Source organism: Myzus persicae, unplaced genomic scaffold (genome assembly GCF_001856785.1).
Source record: "Myzus persicae strain clone G006 unplaced genomic scaffold, MPER_G0061.0, whole genome shotgun sequence".
Lineage (NCBI taxonomy): Eukaryota > Metazoa > Arthropoda > Insecta > Hemiptera > Aphididae > Myzus > Myzus persicae.
The window spans coordinates 199283-215417 of record NW_019104333.1 but is presented as its reverse complement, the minus strand read 5'-3'; the positions used below and the strand labels follow the sequence as shown (position 1 = coordinate 215417).

Genomic DNA, 16135 nt, shown 5'->3' with positions numbered 1-16135 from the left:
GGTTTTCCTACTCTCAATTGTCGTGGCCTAAGTGAGCGTTAGGAAATTATGACTTATAAATTATAATAATGACGTTACACCCCCTATAGAACGTCGTTTGCATTATTATGTACTTTATTAGATTAAGTACCTACCTATATTTGGTGCACGAACTTCAAAGCGTGAAAACGTAATGTAAATTAATTCGTAAACGGTTACTCCCGCATATACATTTATAAACAAAATGTATTTTAAAACAAAAATAAAACCTCGTAAAATAATATGTTTTTTGTTTGGTTATAATTATCTGAGTTGTATTTACTAATTTGCAATACAATTTGGCATACATTAAAAAACGTTTTCACTTTTAAATATTACTTTATACACGTAGGTATAATAGGTATTAAAACTCACAAAAGAGATTTGATTTAATTCTATTAGGTATATATTATATTTTATACAACTAGAAAAAATGTGAGTCTTATTTATATTAAATTATTTTTGGGATTTCATGGATCTGTTCATAATCATAATATAAAACGCTTATTTACATTATATATTAATATGTTCTTATTATTATCAAGTATCAAGTACCAAGTGTAATAAATACTACAATTAGAGATCATAAAATCATAAGTTATAATATTTGATATTATTATGATCATTTTATTTGACTATTTGACTGAAGAATGTGATGTTCACTGACAGCTGGATCTTCAGGTTTTATATGCAAATATGGAATATGAAAATATTATTATTGCATAGGCCATTGAATATTTTATGGGTGAAAATAATTGACACGAGGTGTAATGGATAAATGCCATAAACTCATAACATTATGCTAGCCATAGGAAATAAACAATTTTTTCTTATTTCCACTTTTAAAAAACAGGTCTGACAAACCTATATAACTTTGTTATAACTTAAAATTCATATATTATATTCCGTCTTCTTGTGTTTAATATTTAGTATAATTGCTTGAGCATCAATATTCTTGACGAACGTTATGGTAGTAGCTGGTACCAACCCTTTAGGAAATAATATTATAATTGTTGCCTACCAAAACCAATATATGGTCTTGAGTCTTGCCATTTAACAAATGCCTAACCATTTGTGTTGCAAATAATTAAAATAATTGTATGGCAGTAAGGTAGTTAGTAGTTATCTTTAAGCACGATCATCTATCTATAATCGTGTTTTTAATTTGGTACGATAACTGTAATAACCGATTTTACGGTCGCTTTTAAAAAATGATAGCAATATAGAGTGCTGAGATTGAATATGCATTATATATTAATTATACAACTATACCTACGACATGAGTGTATGTAAGTACTTACCAATAACATATTTTACTATTTAATAACTTATAAAGTGTATAGATACATACATATTTTAGTAATTTATAGGTAACATAATTTATTTTCGACTATGCGAGGTTATTCGTTTTAGCATTTCTGGTAGCTATATAGTATATACATCATACAATATATTATATATATATATATAAGCTTATATACGTTAGCGCGTAAGTACCTATCTATACTGTTAATTTATTTAAAAGTTAATACCTAATTACCTAAGAGAAATAAAATCAAAATAATTTTAGTTTTAATTTCAATAGTACAAAATATCTATCCAAAAATAAACTTGATTATTTAATAGTGCTCTATAATAATAATATTGCGATATATGTTAGGATCTCATAATAGACGGTGTAAAAATTATTCATATCCAGGAGTAGTAAATAACTTTCGGCTCGAGGTGTCAAAATCATATAACATTAGTAGGTAACTGAAAAAATATAATAATTTGATAATTGTTTATTAAAACGCTGTTTGTCCATAACATATTATAATTGATCATCTGACATTAATATCGTCCAAAAAAATATAATATTGTTAAAATACAAAATATGTAGTAGATAGTATGATATGTTTTTATAATTTCGGACGATTCTGAGGAAAACACTATTATAAGGCACTAAGTTACTCCTTTTGTATAATATTAAAATATCTTATTATACGACTTTGTTACTAAAAATTAAACCTCCGATTGATATTGCTGTATGCTTATATTTAATATTTTTTTTCGAAAAATTATAAAAATGTGTCGATTATTTGCTGACGTATACCTATGTGGCTCTGTGACAGCGTATGACACTATGTCGCGTGTTGAATATCAATAGGTATAATGAATATTAATTATTAATATTAAAAATACAGTTTATTCCACGCTCCTTTTTTCGTCGTTTTGTTATCCAATAACAAACGATAGGGAAAGTAGTATTACACTTCGCGTTTAACAGTGAAAAGTAGGAGGACATGTTGGTGGACAAGGGCGTTCTTCGTCTGCGAATCGGTACGTATAGTGAAGAGTGATAGTATTAGTTTGTGATTTGTGAGCGCTCGTAACGGCGGTTAATTCGGACGAATATAATGATGTGCACGCTACGTATTGTCTGACTTACTGAGTCAAATCGTTTTGTTTTTACATTGTATTATTTACCTTTATATATAAATTATAATCAATAAAAGTTGATTAATCAAAACCGACTTGAGGGAAATACACCAACATGGAGGTTCCTAAATCGCTACGGTTGAGGTAAGACCACAGTAATTACGAGTACTAATTAATAATAATTATAATAATATGAGACCCACTCAACGTTAGAGCCACTTTGGAATTCCTACTCGAATCAAAACTGCTCAACAAAATCTAATCAGTATCCATGAATATTTAATTATTTTACTTATTTGATGTCAATAAAGGTATAGACTATAGGTATTATACATTAAATAACCCATGTAAATAACATTTTTTTTTTGTAATTACTAAAAATGTATGTTCTTCCAATGACCACTGATGTCACAAACTTTATTTAATAATAATAAAAAAATAATAATATACATAATACATACCTATGCCTTAGAAACCAAAGAATATATAAAATAAGAAAAATTAATCCAAGCTATCGATCATAAATATCAAATACTGTTCTGTTTATAACTACTTAAGTTATTTTTTTATAGAAACGAAAATCATTAACACGCGTTTAAATGTATCTGGGTACTTAAACAATACACCTAAAGCATTGACATTTTTATTTATTTAAATTAAATATTATAGTATTTATTCATTATTTTATTACTTACATGTGTTATAAAAATCAAAAAAATAACTTAATTTATTATATTCATATTTTAAACTAATATATTATTATAATATTTATTTTGATATCGACATATTTTAGGTATGTATGGTACAATTGCAAATTTCGAATTGTTATAAAAAAAATTGTTTTTTTGTTTTTCATAAAAATAGCTACTGTAATAGGTATTTTTTATTAAGCATAGTTTATTTATATTTTATAATAAGATTCATTACCCATATAATAAAAATTGACGATCTAATATTGTATTTTTTTTTCGCTTATCATTATTGTTATCATATTTTTTTAAATACATTATATCATAAGTCCTTTGAGTAAGAACACGTGATAAATAAACATGTTTTTTTCTTAAAATATGTCAGTTGCTTTAGGAAATATGAATAATCAAAACTTTCTACAATGCATGATACGTGTTACGTTAAATGTTATGTAAATATTTGGGTGAGGTACTAGTGCACATTTTTCTAGGTGAAGTTGGTAATGTGGGATGAATAACATTTATGAATATTAAAATCATTAAATTGTCACTAATTATGTCACATCTCTAAAATCATGAACACATTGTTTAAATTTGCTTTGATTGTGTTAATGTTTTTATGTTATATCACTTATATTTATCACAAATCTGTGTTCAAAAAATAATACATTCAGTGAGCATTATTGATTGCTTTTAAATTTTTCGTTTAGGAAATGTAAAATTGTATAAACAAAATAATTTTGATATTTTATAAGATGTACTTTGAACACTTGAAAAATGTATTTGAACACTTGAAAAATTTATTTGAAATGATCAATACATTAGGATAGACTATATTGTACATGTTACTGTTCAGGTCAATTTCCCTAACTTGCTTGTAATAATATACATGTATAGGAAACGGTATACATTTTTTATTTGCCCATATTGTCAAGTGCAAAAAATTGCTGTTATAGTTGTAAAATGTTTTAAATTATGCCATTTGGACAGTGTTACATTCGTAAAATAATAAATTATTTTATTATATCTTATGTAAATATCTAATAACAAATTATTTCGTTCAAAGATAATATTGCATATGTAAAAAGTGACTTCGTTGAATTGATATAGGCGTGAAAAACGTATAAGCTAAATTTACTTGCATGGTTGCATGTCTATATTAATCAAATTCATAAGATATATAGGTAGGTAAACGTCGTTAGGTACTATATTAGTTTCAAATTATTAGTTACTCATATATTCATATGACCTAAATAAATATTATTAGAAACATAGATTAAATTTAAAAAATCTAAAATTTAAAATACATCTCTAAGTCTTTTTAAGAATAAAAAACATTATACACATGTCCTAATTGGTTCATCGACATTTTGAATGCCGAAAAACTAAAATCAATACAACTTCATTAATGTTTTATTTTAAAAATGTATGGCACGTGTTCAATATAGCTGCTTTCTCAATCCTAGAAAAAGTATGAGCACAGTAAGATCTTTTTCAACATACTAATTTAAGATTAATGTAAAACTATGTCTAATAATATAAATCTACTAAAATTCGACATAGAGGAAAATTATATAGGTATCTATACAAATGCAAGTACTAGATTTAATGCTTAAAATATTTGAATAACATATCCGTTTATTATACGTCTATACCCATCATTTACTATTACTGATGTACCCTGCAGGCAGCTACATCACATGACAACATGACAGCTGTCTCACATATAGTTACGTCTCGGCGTGATACTACTATACACTCAATGACACTGAAATTAATTAGTTAATTGAAATTCTTACAGTGGCATAATGGTTATAAAAAGTACACAATATATACTGTTCATTTGTCTCTAAATATTACATTTTGCTTTAAAAATCAGTTAACAGTAAAACATATTAAATACATTTTTTGTAGTGAAAGTGATATTAGAATCCACAGTAGTTCAACTTGTCGCTCGTTTTTACACATATACAATCAACGCAATCGTAATGTTGATTTCTAAAAAAATAATATTAATTTAATTAGGTTGTTCCTGATGCTGGGAGCATATCTTATATTTATTACAACTGCGAGTTGTTCCGTTGATGAAAAATGCACAGTGAGTAAGTACAGGAACGCTGACGGACGATGCAATAACGTTCATCGGCCGAATTGGGGCAAACGGAACTCACCGTTTCTTCAATTTCCATCGGAAGTTCAAAGTAATGTCAATGCATAACCCTACCTAATTGTTTAAAACGAAATCTGTGCTCAATTGTTATTGTTTGTAATTTTTAAGATGAGTCGTATTCGACTAAATGGCCAGAGGCTTCGGATGTGGCAGAAGTATTAAGTAGGTCTTCAATAGCTGGCAATAAACATTTAACTGTTATGTCGGGGATGTGGGCCGATTTTATCAGGTTGGATTTAGCCATGGAAAATATAACTGGTAAACAGATTGAATACATCTTATGATCGTATGATATAAAATGTATACATTTTGTATTTTATAATGTTTAGACAATGCTGTTTTTATGAACGCTGCGACTAGTTTCTTAGATGCATCTCCGATATACAATAGTGTTTCTTGTGAAGCATCCACCATGAAAGTCACTAAATCTCAGTCGGGTCATCTAAAAAAGACTCTGTGTTCTAGGTTTGTTTGTATAAATTGTATACAAAAATATGCATGCATATTTTAATTAGTTTTATTTTAGCTCTACGTCCGGAACCTCCGATTATTCGACAACAATTCATAATCTATTAATATTGGAACATAATCGTCTAGTTGAAAAATTGAGGGATGTCAATCCAAGATGGTCAAACAATACGCTTTTTGAAGAAGCTAAACGAATAACAATTGCTCAATTGCAACACATCACGTATTACGAATTTATTCCCAATGTCATTGGACACGTGAGTAATTTTTTAATCGATCGACTATCAATTCAATTTTAAGTGTTGTGAGAACTTAATTTTGGCAGGCAATGATGAATGAGTGGAATCTAAATCCATTAAAACATGGATATTACTCAGGTTATTCAAGTTCTAATCAACCTGGAACTATGCAAAGCGTATATGCAACGGTTTTACCCTTGTTGCCTGCAATTATTTTCGATAAATACAATCAAAACAATTTAGGCGATACTGAAAACTACAGTTTACCAAAAAAAAGTGAATGATAATGTTAAATATATTTTATGATGAACACAATAATTATTTTGACAAACAATTAATAGATATCGAGATGTTATTGAATTTGGGTAGACAAATGAAAATCCCTGGTTATAAGGTATGGAAAAATGTATGTTCAAGTGGATCATTTCAATCTGTTGATCAAGGTGTAGACAAAATTAATAAAACATTATACAGGTATATAAAAAATCAATTAACTGTATCTAACAAAGTGATCTAATTATTACATTTTACTTATAGTGTAAATATTTTTTAATAGAACTTACAGTGACATAGACTTGCTATCTGGAGGTTTACTGGAAACACCATTGAAAGGAGCTGTTTTTGGTCAAACATTTTCTTGTTTACTCGCAAATCAGTTTTCTTTGATCAAGAATAGTGATCGATTTTGGTATGAGAACGATTTCCCCCCATCTACGTATAGCAAAAGTCAATTGCAAGAGATCAGACAAAGCACATTGGCTGGAATTATTTGTGAAAACTTTAAAGACGTAACGATGATACAACCAAAAGCGTTTATCGATCGAGATGATTATTTGTAATTTTTTCAATTTAATTTATAGAGTCTAAAACATAATATATCTTTATTTTACTGTGTAGTTTTTGTAGCGTAAATACGTGTCTAACTTTTATTATTTACTTTCAGAAATCATCCAATAAATTGTGACCAACATTCTAAACTAGATATTTACCAATGGAAAGATAATTCAGTGATCGGTAACGACCAAATGACAGTTAATAAAACGGAACAAGATTCTGAACAGATTAACAATCAAATTCTAGTAAGAGAAGCGTGGAGAAAGGCCGAAGATGACGTTAGCAGAAGAAAGCAAACTGAATTTCTGTTATGGTCAAAAAGTATGTTAATACTATATATATATTAGGTATAAGATTTAAATTAACGTAATATTTTATTTTATTTCTATAGAAGGAGGAGTAGACCCAAAGTCTCCCCTTGGGACAGCTGCTGCATTTAGTAAAGCAAGTAAATCATCATTAATATTGGCAAATAACTCATTATTATTTGAATACGCTTCAAAAGAAGTATTGAAATCATTAGAAAAACGGTTAGTTACATATTACGTATATGATATATCATACATACTGTTTAATAGACAAATTAAAATTATATTTAAATACCTAATTATTATTATCTGAAATACCATAGGCCATTGCTCATACATATTTTGCATGCATGTGTTTTAGACGTCGTCGTCGTCAAGTCTTGGACATTAGTGGTGATCCATTATTTAACTTAAATTCTTTAGGACATAACTTTTTCGATAGCTTACAATTCACGGAACTTTATACTCCGCCGATACATTTCAGTGACGGTGAATGTCCTATTGAAACACATCCTTGTGACCCTCATAACCCGTATAGATCATTTAGTGGCTACTGTAATAATTTAAACAATCCAAATTTCGGCAAAGCGTTGACGACTTTTCAACGTCTGATGCCAGCTGCTTATGAAAATGGTAAACCTCAACAAATTTATTTTAACGTAAAATATTTTATTGATAAACGATATATTTGTTTAGGAATAAATCATCCAAGAGTGACATCCGTGACTGGTATACCATTACCATCGGCTCGATTAGTGAGTGCTATGTCTCATCCAGACATCAGTCATTTACACGGCCGTTACACACTAATGCTTATGCAATTCGCTCAGATCTTAGACCATGACATAACATTTACACCAGTTCACAAAGGTAAACCTATCTTCCAGTGTTTGATTTTTATGATTATTCCAAAATTACTACTGGAACTTTTTAGGTTATTTCTCTTCTATACCTGACTGCCGATCATGCGATAGTCCCATAACAGTTCATCCAGAATGCATGCCTATACAAATACCTGACGGTGATCCATTTTATCCACGTATAAATCCATCTACCGGTGAAAGAATGTGTTTACCGTTTATGAGATCTCTACCGGGTCAACAACGTATGGGTCCTAGAGACCAAACCAATCAGAATTCTGCGTACTTAGATCTGTCTAGCGTTTATGGTTCAGATTCATGTATGGCTAAAGACCTTAGGGCATTTCACATTGGAAAGTTAAATGTTACAGTGCATCATATACCACACAGAAAAGATTTAATGCCTCAATCGTCTATACATCCAGAATGCAAAGCTTCATCTGGCTACTGTTTTATAGGAGGTTTGTAAAGTATTTATATTAAATTAATACATTATGGGTTATTATTATTTATTTATTATATTTGTATAATATTTCAGGCGACGGTCGAGTGAGTGAACAAGCTGGATTAACTTCCCTCCACACAATTTTTATGAGAGAACACAATCGCATTGCCGAAGTTTTACACAGACTTAATCCACACTGGAATGACGAAATAATATACCAAAATACAAGAAAAATATTTACAGCAACTTATCAACAAATTGTATACAACGAATTCTTGCCACGTATCTTAGGTTGGGATGCTGTGGATAAATATGACTTAAGACTTTCTTCAGCTGGATATTACAAAAGTAGTTTTTTTTAATAGTGCTTATAAAAATACCTATAATCCATCACTATAGCATGATGTTATTAATAACTATTAATATAATTTTAAGGTTATTCTCCCGATTGTCACCCGGGACCTTTTACTGAATTTGCTGTAGCCGCTTTTCGAATAGGCCATAGTTTATTGAGACCTCATATTCCTAGAATGTCACCATCATATCATCCTTTGGAACCAGCATTGTTACTGAGAGATGTATTTTTCAATCCTGACGTAATTTATAGGGTTAGTTTTAGTTTTACATTGTGTACATAAAGATTACTTGAATTTATTTTATTTATTATTACTGAAACTCGCCATTGTTATTTTAGGATCAAATGATTGATGAAATAGTAAGAGGTCAAGTGAGCACACCTATGGAAAATTTAGATCAATTTGTTACTGGTGAAATTACTAATCATTTGTTTGAAAACGTAAAAGTACCACATTCTGGACAAGATTTGCCCGCTTTAAATATTCAAAGAGGCATGTAGTATTAAACTATTAAAAACGTAAAAATATTTTTTACATAAATCTTATTATTGAAATTCTTAGGACGCGACCATGGTATACCATCATATAACTCGTTTAGAGCAAGATGTGGTCTTCGACGTGCAAATACTTGGGAAGATTTGACGAGAGAACTGTCTCCAGAAGTTATTGTCAGGTTCAAAACGATATATGCCAGTCCAGACGATATAGACTTATTCCCTGGTGGTTTAAGTGAATATCCAGTGAAAGGTGGCCTCGTGGGGCCAACTTTTGCATGCATCATAGGCTTACAATTTAGACACCTAAAACAGTGTGATCGTTTTTGGTAATTTTTTTCGGATTTAACCTGTTTTTGTTACGTGATTTAAAAATTTTTTTTCACAGGTTTGAATCTGATAACCCATTTTTTAGATTTTCTGAAGCTCAACTTGCGGAAATCCGAAAAGCAACATTAGCTAAAATATTATGTGAAAATATGGATGTACCCAGTGATTTACAAAAGGCAGCATTTGATCAACCAAATGATTACCTGTAAGTAAATAAAATAACAATAATTTTTAACTATAGTTTATTTAGTTTAAAATTTAAATATAATTAAATATATTATAGGTATAAATAGGTAGGTAACTAAATGTTTAATTCATAAATTTGTATATGAATTAATAAACCATAAATAAATGCTTAAGGGAATATATTAATTTTTTAACTAGTGGCTCTCTTTAAACATAAAATTGTCTAAACATATTTTTTATTTTTATTCAAGAAATCCACGTCTTCCTTGTCCAGTACTACCATCAATCGACTTAACTCTGTGGAAAGATAATCAACAAGGTTGCAATATTAACGGTCATATTGTTGCAGTTGGTGAATCACATTTGCCTTCACCTTGTACAAGCTGTATTTGTACATCTGAAGGTGTAAGTATTTTATATTCATACATATTTATTATATTTTAAATATTCATAATACTAACATATATTTTATAAATCTATTTATAGTCTAATTGTGCTTCATTAAGAGTAACTGACTGTGGTCGCTTGATGAATGAAGTCGGGATCGATAAAATGATGCAAGATGATGTTTGTGCTGCACAATGTTCTGGATTTGTTGAACAAAGTTTGCTGAGCAAAGACCCGTTGATATTATCATCTAGACCAGATGTGCCCTCATTTTTAATCCCTCCAGAAAGAGGTTCAAGGTTTTTAGAAGAAGTAGATTTATTACCACCTCCTCATACAATAAGATCTCGACCATTTAGAAGGTTAAAGGGTAGAAGAAGGCCGTTTAGAAAAAATTTTCAATTTCCTGAGGAATCAATTATTATTTAATTAAAAAATATTATTAATTTTAGTTAACCATTATTTACATTTTATCAATTGCATGATATTACCAAGATCTATTTAATAGGTACTCTATAAACTCACAACTTTATTTAAATCAATTGAATAATTGTTGTGCTATATACAAATAAATAAAGAACGGTTTTATCATCAGCACAAATATACTAAATAATCAGGTAACAATTCATTAAAAATAATGCCATAATTGATTAGGAATAAAATAAATTTATATTATTTATAACTAAGTTTTTTTAATTATGTAGTATGTTAATTGTTAGTAATTTTGTTTAAAAATAATTGCTCTTTAAATATTATTATAAATACTAGGTACTTGAAAATCAGAAAACATTTAGTCAAGACTGTTAGTACAGCATCTAATTTTGATTTTTTTATAATCAGATGCATTAAGATGTAAAACAAATAAGTAGGTACTTCCATTTTCTAATGAGCTAAAAAGTAAAAATAATGTTTTTCTTTTAAAGTTTCAAAGAATAGTTTTCACCAAAATCATATAATTGTATCATAAATTAAAATACGCTTTTTAGTTTTAAAATTTTTATTTATAATTTGTACTTGTATTACTTATAAATGTATATGTACAAATATATGTTGTATAAAGTATGTAGGTATAACATATGTAGGTATTTAAATTTAAATGTGTACTACTGTATTCTGCCAACTTTTTTGTGTTTATACGAAATGATGTATTAAAATTATAATAATAAATCATACAGTATTATTTAGAAAAGTTAAAGTTGGCAGTAAAGAACTAAATAATCTTTAACAATACTTAAAATCTCATTGCTATCTACTGAGTATAATTTATTGTGCCTATAATCTATATTATGTCTATTGAGACTTATAAATTATGTAAATATAAGTTACAAAATATTAATTAGATACCATTAACTCTAATTGATGGTATTTGTTTTTAAGTTTTCATTTTTATTTTATTAATTCAAACGTTATGGCACTTATTTTAACTTACAAACAGCAATTGGATTCAAATTATAATTTTTAAAAACTAAATTTTAATTCAATGATTCATTTGAATGTATATATACTTCTTTATAGATTTGAAAACAAAAAAAAAACTAAGACGATAGTTACCTGAAAAAACTATAGCAGTATAAATAATTATAAATAATCGTTGAGCCATACAGTCGTACCTACCAGTTACCACTACTAAAAGTATTGAGTGCTATACTTTTGGTAATTTTTATTTAGCATTTTAATATATTTAAAAATATAAAATATAAATACAAATCCAGAATGAGAATGGCCATAGAAACTAAGAGGATAAATAAAAAAAAAAGATAAGTACTAAAAACAGTATTTAAGAAATTTAAAAGACATATAATTTCTAAAAACGATTTGATGTGTTAACTTTGCCTTAAATTGTGTTTATTTCTATACAAATAAAAAATGTTTTTATAATACATAGCAATAAATATATTATGTATATAGTAATAAAATCATTATAATATAAAATACCTAAGAATAAAAAATGAATAAGGTATTTTTTATACTAACAAACATCGATGTATAAGTATTACTATAGCTGTTATTATAGCTTATATATGTTTATACTGATAGATCAAAGTGCTAATATTAAATGTAATTAAGTAGTAATTTAATTATGATTATTATGTATATAGAACGAATGTTAAACTATTTATTTTTTTTTATCTTTTTGTTCAAAATGTTGTCATATTATAAAATAATAAAAATGTATAATTGCATTTTTTCAATAATTACTACCTTGATAAAATGGTTCCGTGATTCTTAGTTGTGTTAGTCATTTTACAAATGGTAACCAGACTTTAAGTATGCGTACTTTAAAATCATCATGTATAGACGTATAGTATAGTATATATACTAGTCCAAAGACGTATATTTACGGAGTGGACGGGGTGGTGCTAATCAAAGTCACTCAAAGTGACACATTTTTTTGTATGATTATATATTTTGTATTTGTCAATTTTCAATCTTTATGATTTTTGGTGGAAGGAGGTAAACAAATGTAAGACCTGATGAATCTGAAAATGTGTCTCTGGAAGTGAACAGTTGTTCTGGTATTTGAACCATTCGTCATGTATTTTATTTTTCTAAAATATTCACTAAAATAATCGATTTTATAGCAGTATTTATAAGGTAAGGTTAAATTGTTTTTAAAATCAATATTAAAAACATTTTTTTATGATACTCGTAATTTAATAAATAATATGTTATTTGGAATTTAATTGTTTGACGTATACGTTTTAAAAAGCCCGGCAACTATGGCCATTAACATTTGTTGGGGGTACGGTGGGTTCAGCACACGTGTATGTGTGGCGAGGATTTGATGGATTGTAAATAAAACACGGGTGATCACCCATCCGGGAACTAGTGACACCGACCGATGCTTGCACTCAGAACACGTTTTTTGACCTAGGACAACCCCCACGCCATACCAGTCCATATACTAAACAACAAAAGTTTAGTCAATAATCATTATCCCCTTTCGAGTACATATAGTTAGTATAGACTTATTAACTTCTGTAAGTGTATGTTATGTTGTATCACTATACTTTTTCCAAGGCACTTCAATGCAATTTAAAATAATATTTCAACTAAAACGAAACAATATAATACCTAATTAATAAATTATTTAACTATTATAATCATTGGTCATGATCATTTATCTAGAATATTATCATTTGTATGTATTATATTTATTTAAAGAGTTTAAAATTTGTATTCCGGTTTTTGAATTATATTAGTTTAACAAAATTTGGATTGGATTTTTAAAATTATTAATAACATATAAATAATAATAGTACTTTACTCACAAATTATGAGTCATAATGTATTATAAGATCAACAAATGTATATAACACCTACATTAAAATATGTTTAGAAAAATAATAATTTTTATTGGAGATTTTATCAAAAGATATAACTGTGACAGCTTATACAATCAAATGAATAGTATAGTTGTACCTACCTATGAAGTATACAATAATGTGAACAATTTTAACGCAATGAAAGTATAAAGTATAATTAATATAATGTATACACCACGATAGCATAACATTTGAATATTTAAATTAGTGAATCGATTTTTAAAAATATGTATTTAAATTTTAAATAATTTGACGACTTTACATTTTCATAGTAATCAAAATACACTGCGAAGTTAACACCAACATTTTTTGAATTTTAAATCTTATCACTTGTAATGAATTATAATAATTATATATTAATTGTATATGAATAACATTTGTAAATAACAATGGCATAGATATTCAATTTCACATAGTATCAATATCAAACGTGAAATCCCATACAACATTACAAGTACCTACCCACTTGTGCATCTTATACTTGAGTTAAAATATTTAATACTTGATGTACTACTGTCTGTGAAAATCATAAATGTATTGCTTTCGTTTTTGCTAGGAATTATGATTTCATATTTACTTTATTGTAGACATTTTTAATTACTGAAATATGAAATGAAGTCACCTGTGTTATGAATAATTGTGCTTGTAATATTTATCATAATGTACAAATAACTAATAAGACATAAGACTTTATACTTTCGAGAAACTTTGTTTTTCTAACCGATTCTTGTAGCGCTTTGTTTATTGCCATAAAAACGCCAATCAACGAAAAAAAAAAATTTGTAACAAAATTTAGGCATTCTACTACCTAAAGATAGTTTTCCACTGCACTATACCCAAAAACATAACTTCTATGATTCCTCAATATTAATTGCAGAGGAAAAATATCTAATAGCATGATATTTAAAATATATACGTAAGACATTTATTCTCATTCTTTTCCTGTTATCACCATTATTATTTCCTTCATTAAATCGTCTATCTTCCTTGTATAGGTAACGTAATCACTTTTATGAATCGTGAAATTGAATTTGAATTTGAATTTGAATATCATATTTTATTTATTGTTAATTGCTATGCCACAAATCATAGTGTTTTGATTAAAAATGGCAAAAAAAAATTGTTTTTTCTGTTATTTGTTATACATAGTTTAATCATTTAACTATTCGAGACTAATGAGTACCTCCTAATGACTCATCAATATTTAAATAACTTTTGCAAACTAAATGGAATTTATTATGACTACATTTTGTGTTATTGTCTGTATAATAGGTATATGTTATCATACGAAACAGCAAAAATATGATGCTATCGATCCATAATTTATAGAAGAAAATGTATTTATTTAAATTAGCTATATATTGTATCTTATTATTGCGAGTTTCAAATCATAACTTCATGTGAATAAGTATTTCGAAGTATATTATTTATAATCAAATTTTCATACAATTTTTTTATATTACATGCAAAATCTAAAAGCATAGAGGAGATAAATTTAATAATTTATTAGATTAGAAGGGGGGGGGGTTTAATTTCCACTAGGTGCTAATCCCACCTAGGTACTATTTGCGCATAATACTTTTACAGTCTGACCGCAGACACCGACAGGCCACGGTGACTTATTATCAGGGCTCGTAAGTTCATGCATTTGCATGTTTTTTTTGCTACACAGAAAAATATGCTAACTGAGATACAAATCCGTTTCATAACAATAGTAATAATAATATGAAGTTTAATAATGCATGTTTTTGCATGTTTTAGGTGTAAAGGCATATTTGGCATATAATCGTTTTTTTAGAGTTTATAGCGCATATTATTTCATAAAAAAATTGTTAAGAAAAATATTTGAAATGTTTCTTGTTTCTTATTTACTTTCCCGTTTACTGAATGATAGTGTTTTGATTTATTTTGATTTTCGTGTGACTACTGACTTTTCTAGTATTTCCCTATTTAGATTTTATGCGTTTTACTTAGTACCGCGGAAACAATTCCGTCGTCGAAACGATACCTGTGCAAGCATGTACAGGTGTCAGGTATGTAGTGTTCTTGCACACGCCAGTCGTCGATGAGTTGTTTAACTGTAAGAGTCGTGAAAATGTCAAATAACTAATATTTCATTCCAAATATTTTCATTGTAGGTGCAGGATAATGGTGTACAAAAATTAGACAAAAAATGACTACCTAATTAAAATCAATAAAGATGACAAATCCATATGATTATATGAACTTCACAAGTATTCATTTTATTAATTTTGGTTGTTAAATATATAAAAATTAAAAGGAATAAAATACTTTTAAAATTAATGGATATATTCTTATTATTTTAAAATTTGCTCATAAATATTTTACATAATGCATATTTTGAGTGCATAATTTAAAAATGTAAGGGCATTTAAATGCATATTTTCGAACTTTTTAGTGCATATTTTAATGCATATTTTGCCAATTTTTAGTGCATGAATGCATGCTTATTTGTGCTTTTTTTAGTGCATGAACTTACGAGCCCTGCTTATTATACTAATATTGGAACTTTTCAGCTTTACTTTGACTTCTTTATCATTGTCAATGTACTCGACTGCACACGTTTCAAAACCAAAAAAATGT

The 16135-nt window shown here is 27.8% G+C and overlaps 1 protein-coding gene across 1 annotated transcript; it reads left to right on the top strand.

Moving 5' to 3' along the window:
* The first annotated feature begins 2354 nt into the window (after window positions 1-2354).
* LOC111041243 lies at window positions 2355-10833 on the top strand. Its single transcript, XM_022325464.1, has 20 exons — window positions 2355-2583; window positions 5154-5329; window positions 5407-5556; window positions 5628-5763; window positions 5825-6023; window positions 6092-6281; window positions 6347-6479; window positions 6562-6840; window positions 6949-7160; window positions 7231-7369; window positions 7509-7780; window positions 7844-8017; window positions 8082-8468; window positions 8546-8800; window positions 8888-9060; window positions 9147-9300; window positions 9370-9631; window positions 9691-9837; window positions 10070-10223; window positions 10305-10833. Exons 1-20 carry the CDS (start codon window positions 2555-2557, stop codon window positions 10632-10634), a joined length of 3951 nt encoding a protein of 1316 aa, XP_022181156.1. The 5' UTR covers window positions 2355-2554; the 3' UTR covers window positions 10635-10833.
* The last annotated feature ends 5302 nt before the right edge of the window (window positions 10834-16135 follow it).

Coding starts and splice junctions, on each gene's coding strand:
- LOC111041243 (XM_022325464.1), top strand. CDS start 2,555: ATGGAGGTTCCTAAATCGCTACGGTTGAG. Junction 8,018..8,081: donor ATTTACACCAGTTCACAAAG/GTAAACCTATCT, acceptor GGAACTTTTTAG/GTTATTTCTCTTCTATACCT. Junction 9,061..9,146: donor ATCCTGACGTAATTTATAGG/GTTAGTTTTAGT, acceptor TTGTTATTTTAG/GATCAAATGATTGATGAAAT.